This window comes from Cicer arietinum, chromosome 3, assembly GCF_000331145.2.
Source record: "Cicer arietinum cultivar CDC Frontier isolate Library 1 chromosome 3, Cicar.CDCFrontier_v2.0, whole genome shotgun sequence".
Lineage (NCBI taxonomy): Eukaryota > Viridiplantae > Streptophyta > Magnoliopsida > Fabales > Fabaceae > Cicer > Cicer arietinum.
In genome coordinates this window covers 28,197,236-28,208,116 of record NC_021162.2, presented here as the reverse complement: position 1 = coordinate 28,208,116, position 10,881 = coordinate 28,197,236, and the positions used below count along the sequence as shown (strand labels likewise).

The 10,881-nt window shown below is 34.6% G+C and overlaps 1 protein-coding gene across 1 annotated transcript in view; it reads left to right on the top strand.

Annotated features, from left to right (window-relative positions):
* LOC140919711 (uncharacterized) overlaps nucleotides 1–9,089 on the top strand; it is a 20,244-nt gene extending 11,155 nt beyond the window's left edge. The window contains exons 2-3 of the mRNA XM_073366325.1: nucleotides 7,970–8,296; nucleotides 8,393–9,089. Coding sequence (XP_073222426.1) covers nucleotides 7,970–8,296; nucleotides 8,393–8,740 — 675 coding nt within the window. The 3' untranslated portion in view covers nucleotides 8,741–9,089. The remainder of the gene's footprint in view (nucleotides 1–7,969; nucleotides 8,297–8,392) is intronic.
* Nucleotides 9,090–10,881: the final 1,792 nt, after the last annotated feature.

The following is a 10,881-nucleotide window of genomic DNA, read 5'->3' as shown; positions in this document are numbered from 1 at the left end:
CCTAAAACCTAAACCCTAATTCTTAAACCTAGTAAAGACCAAAATGACCTAAAATATTAATGCATTTTGACTTTTGTTCTTATTGGACGAACTACAATGAAAAGACCTAGAATACACCTAGTAAATAATAAACTAACCTAAAATCTATATCCATTGAGAATTATGCTTTTATTACATGAACTACATTGATTAAGAACCAAAATGGACTACATATGACCTAGACCCTTAACCCTTAACCATATACCCGAAACGCAAAACACTAAATCCTAAACCCTAAACCCTAAAGTGGACTATAATACACCTAGTAAAATACTAAATGACCTAAAATATATATCCATAGAGAATTATGCACTTATTTCATGAAATACATTGATTAAAACCAAAATGTACAAAAATAGACCTAGATCCTTTACCCTAAACCCTAGCCCTAATACCTAAACCGTAAACCCTATACCCTAAACCTAAAACCCGTAACTCAAACCCCAAAACTCTAAACCTTAAAACCCTTTACCTAGTAAAAACCATAAATGACATAAATATTAATCATTTGAGACTTTTGCACTTTTTGGTTGAACTACTTTGATTAACAACTAAAATGTACAAAAAGAAACATATCAAAAACCAAAATAACCAAAATCTAAATCCAGTAAGATTTATGCACTTATTTGACGAACTACATTCATTAAGAAGAAAAATGGTCTATAATAGACCTAGACCCTTAACCTTAAACGTTAAACCATAAACCCTAACCCCCAAACCCTAAACCCTTATTCCTTTACCTAGTAAAGACTAAAATGACCTAAAATATAAATGCATCGAGACTTTTGCTTTTATTGGTTGAACTACATTGATTAGCCACTAAAATGGACAAAAAAAACATAACAAATTCCACAATGACCTAAAATTTTAATATATTGAATCTTTTACACTTATTAGACGAACTACACTGTTTTAAAAACAAACACTACGCCAAAAATGACATTTAACAGCTCCCATTTTACAGCGCTTGCTAAACACAAGCGTTGTTGTAATTATATTTTAAAAATAACGGAACCTTTTACAGCGCTTTTGATGACAAGCGCTGTAAAACAAGCGCTGTAGTAGGTCATAAAACGTTTGTGCATCACGTTATAAGGCCTTTACAGCTCTTGTCAAAAAAGCGCTGTAAAAGGAAGCGCTTTCGCATATCCGTTACAGCGCTTTTTTCACAAGTGCTGTAAAATACATGCGCTTTCATAGGCTTTAACTACCTATTACAGCGCTTTTGTCACAAGCGCTGTAAAATACATGCGCTTTCATTGAATTAAACTATCTATTGCATCGCTTTTTTCACAAGCGCTGTAAAATACATGCGCTTTCATTGAATTTAACTACCTATTACAGCGCTTTTGTCACAAGCGCTGTAAAATACATGCGCTTTCATTGAATTTAACTACCTATTACAGCGCTTTTGTCACAAGCGCTGTAAAATACATGCGCTTTCATTGAATTTAACTACCTATTACAGCGCTTTTGTCACAAGCGCTGTAAAATACATGCGCTTTCATTGAATTTAACTACCTATTACAGCGCTTTTGTCACAAGCGCTGTAAAATACATGCGCTTTCATTGAATTTAACTACCTATTACAGCGCTTTTTTCACAAGCGCTGTAAACTGCATCTTTCAAATAATTATATACGTTGGAAACCCTCATATCCTCTACATCTTTGAAATAATTATATACGTTGGGAACCCTAATATCCTTTACATACTGTGCGGCCATCTACGTTGTCTCAGGTATTTTTTACACATGATCTGTTATGTTTTGTTACATATATATTAAATCTACTAAAAATTGTTATATAAAAACTCATACCACATGATCTGTTCTGTTTTGAAATTGTCAAAAATTGTCAAAAACTCATACCACATGATCTGTTCTGTTTTGAAATTTTTAGTTGATATTGGTTTCTTTTTGAAACTTGTTGATATGTTTTGAAAGCTTATTATTTTTGTTACTGCATTTATATAGGTGGTATAATATGGATAGGAAATGGATTTCAGCCAATCGATTGTCAAAAGAGTATGAAATTGGAGTGAAGGAGTTTGTTGAGTTTGCAGTGAAGAATGCAAAAGATCCAAATAGAGTAGTTTGTCCTTGTTTAAAATGTTGTTTTGGAAAACGTGTTAGAGAAGATGAATTAGAAGGACATCTAGTATGTAATGGAATTGATCAAAGCTACACATGTTGGATAAGACATGGTGAGAAAAAAAAAGGAAACATTAATTTTGAGAATAGTTCGACATATGCTTCAACTGACTTCGATACAGATACATATGAGCCGGACCGAGTTGATGAGATTGCAAAAGCAGTTGAAGAAGATCTTCGAGATTGTCCTAAAATGTTTGAAAGTTTGTTGAGTGATGCAGAGAAAGAATTATATAATGGTTGTACTAAATTCACAAGACTGTCAGCGATATTAAAGTTGTACAACTTAAAAGCGAGTAATGGATGGTCTGATAAAAGCTTTACAGAATTATTAACACTCATAAAAGATATGTTGCCAGATGATAATGAACTTCCCAGTCGAACCTACGAGGCTAAACGGATTTTGTGTTCTATTGGAATGAGTTACGAAAGGATTCATGCGTGTCCTAACGATTGCATTTTATTTCGAAACGAATATGAACTACTTAAGGCGTGTCCGAAATGCAATGTCTCTCGATATAAGAAGAAAGAATCTACTCCAGCAAAAGTCGTGTGGTATTTTCCTATAATACCAAGATTTAGGCGCATGTATCGCAGTGAAGAAGATTCAAAACACTTGACATGGCATGCAGATGAAAGAATTAGAGATGGAATGTTTCGACACCCTGCAGATTCCCCACAATGGGCAAAAATTGATCACGAGTATCCTGAATTCGGGATAGAGTCAAGAAATCTAAGACTTGCACTTTCTACTGATGGAATGAATCCACATGGTCTTCAAAGCATCTCACATAGCACGTGGCCTGTGATTTTGGTAATATATAACCTACCTCCATGGTTATGTATGAAGCGTAAGTTTATGATGTTGTCTCTGTTAATTTCTGGACCCAAACAACCGGGGAATGATATCGACGTATACTTGACTCCTCTAATCGAAAATTTAAAAAGTATGTGGGAGACAGGTGTGGAAGTTTATGATGGGTATAAGAAAGAATGTTTCAATTTGAGGGCTATGTTGTTCGGCACAATTAATGATTTTCCAGCATATGGTAATTTATCAGGATATAGCATTAAAGGTCAGTGTGCATGTCCTATATGTGAAGAGAGTACAAATTGGATGCGGTTGAAACATTGTAAGAAGAATGTGTTTCTTGGACATCGTAGATTTTTACCTTATAGTCATCAGTATCGTGGGTGGAGAAATGCATTCAATGGAAAATCAGAGGAAGGTAAAGCTCCTTTAGCACCGACTGGATATCAAATACTTGAAAAAGTACAAGGTTTGACCAATAAATTTGGCAAACCTTTTGCGGGAGAGCTGGTGAAAACTGGGTGGAAGAAAAAGTCAATTTTCTTTGAATTGCCATATTGGAAGTCATTGTATGTAAGACATTTCCTCGATGTGATGCATATTGAGAAAAATGTATTTGAAAGTGTTATTGGTACGTTACTCAATGTTCCAGGAAAGTCTAAAGATGGCGTCAATGCAAGATTGGACTTGGTCGATATGGGAATAAGAAATGAACTGGCTCCAGTAAAGAAAGGAAATCGCACATATCTACCTCCAGCCGCTCATACTCTATCTAGAAAGGAAAAAATTGTTTTATGTAAATTTCTACACGAAGTTAAAGTTCCAGAAGGATACTCTTCGAACATTAAAAATTTGGTTTGTATGAAAGACCTCAAGTTAAAAGGTTTGAAGACCCATGATTGTCATATTATAATGGAGCATTTGCTACCAATAGGTATACGTTCCATTTTACCTGAAAAAGTTCGACTAGCCTTAACTAGATTATGTTTCTTCTTCAGGGAAATTTGTAGTAAAGTGATCGACCCTCAGAAATTACCGACATTGCAGAGGGAAATTGTTGTTACTTTGTGTGAGCTTGAAATGTATTTCCCACCATCGTTTTTTGATATAATGGTTCACCTTACTGTTCATCTGGTTAAGGAGACACAACTTTGTGGGCCAGCTTATATGAGATGGATGTATCCGATAGAACGATATATGAAAATATTAAAAGGGTACGTAAAAAGTAGAAGTCGACCAGAAGGTTGTATTGCTGAACGATACATTGTTGAAGAGGCTGCTGAATTTTGTACTGAATATCTGTCCAATGTTGAATCCATAGGGCTTCCCATGTCTCGTCATTCGGGAAGACTATCAGGAGAAGGGATAACTGGAAGGAGACTACTGACTATATCAAGGACAGAATGGGAGCAGGCACAATTGTATGTTCTGCACAATGATGATGAGGTTCAACCGTATGTTACAATACACATTGATCAGTTATCTCGTTTGAACATGAATAGGAATCAAAATTGGATAACTCGAGAGCACAATCGAAGTTTTGTAACATGGTTAAAAAATCACATAATGTCAAAATTTGATATAGACCCCGGATCAATTTCAAATAGATTGAGGTGGCTAGCAAATGGTCCGAGCTTACATGTCTTTTCTTACACTGGTTATGTTATTAACGGCTACACATTTTATACCAAAGAACAAGATGATCAGACCACTATGCAAAATAGTGGAGTCACTCTCGTAGCTGAAGCGATGCATGTCTCAAGTGCAAAAGACAAAAACCCAATATATGCAAATCTATCATATTTTGGGGTTATCGAGCGCATATGGGAGTTAGACTACACAATGTTTCGTGTTCCCATATTTGGTTGCAAGTGGGTCGATAATAATAATGGCGTTCGGATTGATGAGTCAGGATTCTTGCTTGTCGATTTTAATAGGGTGGGATACAAAGACGAGCCTTTTATTTTAGCGTCGCAAGCTCAACAAGTGTTTTATGTCACTGATCCTTCTAATGATAAATGGTCTGTTGTCCTATCGACCAATAAAATAAGTGATGATAACAATAATGATGAAGATGTTGGTAATGATCTTTTATTTGCAACATCACAACAACCACATGAAATTGATTCAACTGATGATGGTTTATATCTTAGAGATGATCATGATGAGGGAATTTGGATTAATCCATCGTTTCGTATTGTAAATGGACAAACAAATGTGAATGTCACCAGGAAAAGAAGAAGGGCATCTTAATGTATATATATGTTTAATTGTTTTATATAAGCTATGCATGTAATCTGAACTGTGTTATTGTAAATATGCATGTAATCTGAATTGAGTGTTTTATACTAAGTTCTGATTAATTTATTTTTTGTACGCATCACATTGTTAACAAAAACATCAGACACAAACCCATTTTTCGCAACATGGCAATGATCCTGAATACCAATTAAGTTTCGATTTAAGAAGGAAAGAGAATGTAAAGAGATAAAAAGGGTGTTGAGGTGGAGATTGAATTGTGAAAGAGTAAGCTTTGATGTTTGTGAAGAAGATGCATAAAAGGAGAAGAGTTTGGTGAAGAGGAAGGGATTTTTGTGGTGACCAGTTACTACTATGTGGGTTTTGCATGTTGAGCTTAATAACATAACATAACAAAACACAAAAACAATAAGGCCTTTTACAGCGCTTATTTGGGAAAAGCGCTGTAAAAGAGTCTTTTAAAATTAACATAAAGAGACATTTTAGAGCGCTTATGTGTAAAAGCGCTGTAAAAGGCTTTAAAAAACATTCGTATAACATAATAACACACGGAGGTCTTTTACAACGCTTATTTGGGAAAAGCACTATAAAAGAGTCTTTTAAAATTAACATAAAGAGACATTTTAGAGCGCTTATGTGTAAAAGCGCTGTAAAAGTCTTTAAAAAACATTCATATAACATAATAACACACAGAGATCTTTTACAGCGCTTATTTGGGAAAAGCGCTGTAAAAGAGTCTTTTAAAATTAACATAAAGAGACATTTTAGAGCGCTTATGTGTAAAAGCGCTGTAAAAGGCATTCATATAACATAATAACACACAGAGATCTTTTACAGCGCTTATTTGGGAAAAGCGTTGTAAAAGAGTCTTTTAAAATTAACATAAAGAGACATTTTAGAGCGCTTATGTGCAAAAGCACTGTAAAAGGCATTCATATAACATAATAACACACGGAGGTCTGTTACAGCGCTTTTTGGGAAAAGCGCTGTAAAAGAGCCTTTTAAAAATTTAACTAAAGAAGCCTTGTAGAGCGCTTTGCAAAATAAGCGCTGTAAAAGGCTTATAAAAAGCGCTGTAAAAGTGTTACGTATATATAACAGTTACCTCTTCAGTTTCCTCTTCATTACGTAACCTTCATCTCAACCTTCATTTCTTCTCTTCTTTTGCAAACCCTATCATCCCGTCCATTACGAACCTTATTTCCACGATCATCTCCTTCATTTCGAACCTTATTTCCATCCAAGATCATCTCTCCCATTTCACACAATATATTTTCATTGAAATACGTAACCCTCATTACGTATTTCTTCAATATCCTATTTCTTTGAACCATATTTCTGTGAACTTTCTGCGTTCCCTCTTTTCTTTACATTTCATCTTTCTTCGAACCATTATTCAGGTATTGATGTTATAAATTTTTTGTAATCATTAAAATGCATGTTGAGCTTTTTTAAGATATACTTATACATGTTGAGGTTGTTTATAATAATGCATGATCCATGTTGAGCTTGTTGATGTTATACTAAACTGCATGTTGAACTTGTTGTAGTTAAATGGATACAAACAAAGATATAGAAGTTCAAAATGAAGAAGTTGGCACCTCCAAGACTTATGAAAAAGAAGTCAAACGTGGTGCAACTATAATGCAAAAGGTGATTAAAGCAAGGAGTAGTGGGATTAAATTTGAGGTATACTATACTTTGTTTGCTGTGTGATTTTTATCTTTTTTTAGGGTTTAGGGCATGTACTTACTATATGAGTTTATTAGGTTGGCTGGAACGAGAGTGGTCAGCCAGTTGACCCCAACAGCTCCATGTTTGTAAGCTACATTGGGGCTGTTGTTCGTCAAAATGTCCCAATAACAATAGACAACTGGAGAGATAAGGCGTTGAAGGATGCCAAAGATATCATCTGGAATGACATTCAAGTAAATATTTTGATCTACTCTTTTGTCATTTATAATTTTTTTTCTGTAAAATACATTACTTATAATTGTTTTCATTGCAGACCACTTTTGTTCTTGATGAGGAACGAAAGTCATATGTTTTGAGAGTTGCTGGGAAAATCCATCGTGGATTTAGATCCCATCTCTCAAATTTCTATCTAAAAGATAGAGAAGGAAACACAAATGCTGAACCTCCAAAGATATATCAACATTATATATCAAAGGATGAATGGAGAGCATTTGTTTCCAAACGTTCTGACCCGGCGTTTGTCGTAAGTGATTAATTTATTAGCATTTGTGTTTTATTATTCATATTCGTAGCGTATTTTAACTTTTTACACAATTGCTATTTTTTTTTTATATAGAATATTAGTAAGGCAAATCGCGAACGGGCAAGCAACCCAAAACACCCATACAAGAAATCACGTATGGGATATGCACGCCTTGAACAACAAATTGTAAGTAATTAAACATCACTTTTATATAATGAAGTAATTTGTATTATAAACTATAGTGTGTAACTAATTTGTATTATTTTGTTTATGATTTTAACGAATAGAGAAAAGACACCCAAGCCGATCAACCCTTGGGTCGTCATATATTGTGGAAGGAAGCGCGTGTTAATAAAGAAGGAGTGGTTGATAATGAAAATGTCAAGAAAGTTGTAGAACTTTGTGTAAGTATATTATCACTTTAATATTTTTTAATATTGTATTTTAAAAATGCTATTGAACTTATCTTTTTAATGTTACATGTATTTTAGGAAACTATTGAACAAAGTTCTGAAACTCAAGAGGGCAACAAGGATACGTGCAGGGACATTCTTGGGAAAGTGTTTAATGTCCCTGAGTATTCCGGTCGAGTGAGGGGGAAAGGATTTGGCGTAACTCCCAAAAGCTTTTTTCCTCAAGAGAAGCGCCAAAAACCTTCCAACGAGGAAGTATTAGAGAAGCTCAGAATCCTATCGGAGCAAGTGGCACTCTTGGTGAATACGAATAAAGACAAGCAACTTCCGGTTCAGCTCCAACCTGAAATACAAATGGAGAGTGAAACCGGGAGTTGCAACGTCGGTTTGAAGAGTATTCCCGAGGTAATTAATTACTTACTACTTACTTGCTTATGTAATTACTTATGTATTAAACAAACTTATATATTAACTGTACTTATGTTTTAACTATTGATGTAGGGTGTCACTACATGTGTCCTATACTTGTCCTCGCCGACTCAACGGAAGGTGGGAAAAGGAATATTGCACAATACTTCGGGAGAAGTATTGCACAATATTCCGATCCCCGCGGGCCATGTCAAAGTATCGCCTACGGTTGCTTTCGAACCAACTGCACCGTTGCCCATACCGGACAACGATGGAGATATGAAGTTCTTAAGCGACGCTATTGGCAGTTACGTGGCATGGCCCACACACCTTGTTGCCCTCCAAAAAAAGATTCCCAAGGACAAATCAGTTACATCTCCCGAAAAGGTTTGTCACATTTATTGCCTAAGGTTTTTCATTTTTTCAGATTCAATAAACTAACATTTTACCTCATTTTTGTAGGTCCAAATAAATAAACCACCCCTACAGCCAAAAAAAGGCAGCAAACCTCAAAAATTGGAGGTTAATAGGGCTGCCAAACTACAAAGGCTGGAGGGTAATAAAGCTGCAAAACTTGCAGCAACAAAAAATCTAGATCGGGGAAAATCGGTCGCTGCTGCTGCTGCTCCTAATAAAAGTCAGCCACGCCTTGGTAAATACGGGGCGTGTCTTGACATCCAAATAAAAAGGAACATGGGCAGCAGCAACGATTCGCCCATCGTACAAATGAATAAAGACATCTTTGGAGATGAGTATATTGAATACCTCGAAAAGGAGCAAATGTACGATCTTCTCGAACATAAGGAGCTGAGTGTTACTGTAATCAGCTTGTACATAAGGTAAAAAATACTTTTAATTGCATTTATTTGTAATTAATTAAATGTATTGGTAATTAATCTAGTTTAAAATTTTCATTGAAGGTTTTTGTACGAGAAGGTCGTGTGCACGAGGAAACTGTCAAATAAATACTCATTCTTGTCTCCGCATAAGATGTCGATGTTCAAACTCGATCCAGACAATGTAAAACACTACATTGTAGATATGTTTTTAAGAAATAAAGAAAGTGATAAATTGTTCTTGGCACCATATAATTCAGGGTACGTAATTTTATCTTTTTTAATTGATGAGAATTTAATTTATTAGTTGTCTATAAACAAAATTGCTTAACCAATTTTTTGTTGTTGTAGGGCACATTGGGTGCTATTTGCAATCAATGCGGTCTCTGAAGTGATATACTATTTGGATCCCGTGCACGGCGATTACACCAATCACCCCGGAATAAAGAATATGCTCGACACGTAAGTAATATTCATTTATTTCTTACATATATATATTTATATATATATATAAATATTCATGCTCTAATAATCACATTTATTCATTCGATAGTGCCTTAAAAGTTTATCGAGCTCAAAGAGGTGCTAAAGTGTCGAAGCAGAAGTCTAATAACATTACATGGATCTCAATAAAGTGCCCTCGTCAAACAAATAACATCGACTGTGGGTACTACATATTGAGATTCATGAAGGAGATTGTTGAGAAGAATAAAACTATTATCCCAGAAACGGTACGGTATTTGCATTATATGATTTTCATATATAAATTATCTATATATTTGATACTAACTTAATATAATATGTTCAATTTTTATATTGCAGTACTTTGCCAATTCCAGTCCATCATATTCTGAGGAAGATCTGATGGAATTAAAGGAAGAATGGTGTCAGTACGTGCTTGACATGAAAATTATTTGATTTTCTGGGAAATAGCTTGCTGCTGGGCAAGGGATCTGAATATTATATGGTAGCTAGTGCATATAATGTATATTCTGTTAGTTATTATATGTAAATGATCATAGGACACAATATATGAACATGCATATGGATCTGAATGTAGTTTAGGTTGTAAATTAGGTTATATATATATACGTATCTGAATGTAGGTAATTAGGTTGTAAATTAGGTTGTATATATGTATCTGAATGTAGTTACTTAGGTTGTAAATTACAGAGTTACATATATGTTAATAAAGTTACAGAGTTCTGATTTCTGTTCTACTGATTGTGTGAACTGATTGTCTATAATATGTTCTGTTCTACTGATTGTCTATAATATGTTCTGTTCTACTGATTGTGAAGTGATTTTGGATCAAAAATAATTTTGGATACAAAGATAAAAGACAACGCTTTTTTAAAAAAATGCCATAAAAAGCAAAAAAGCGCTTTTCATTTCAAATAATTAATTTACAGCGTTTAAAAAAAAAAAAAACACACATTTTACAGCGCTTTTTTTAAAAAGCGCTGTAAAATGTTGTTCTAAAGCGCTTTAATGGTGCACATTTTACAGCGCTTTCGTGAGAAAGCGCTTTAATGGTGCACATTTTACAGCGCTTTCGTGAGAAAGCGCTGTAAAATGTACAAGAAAAGCGCTGTAAAATGTACAAGAAAAGCGCTGTAAAATGCAGACCCATAATATGAAATTATGGGTGGGCATTTTACAGCGCTTTTGCTGTAAAATGCACACCCATATATGAAATTATGGGTCTGCATTTTACAGCGCTTGTTTGAGAAAGAGCTGTAAAAT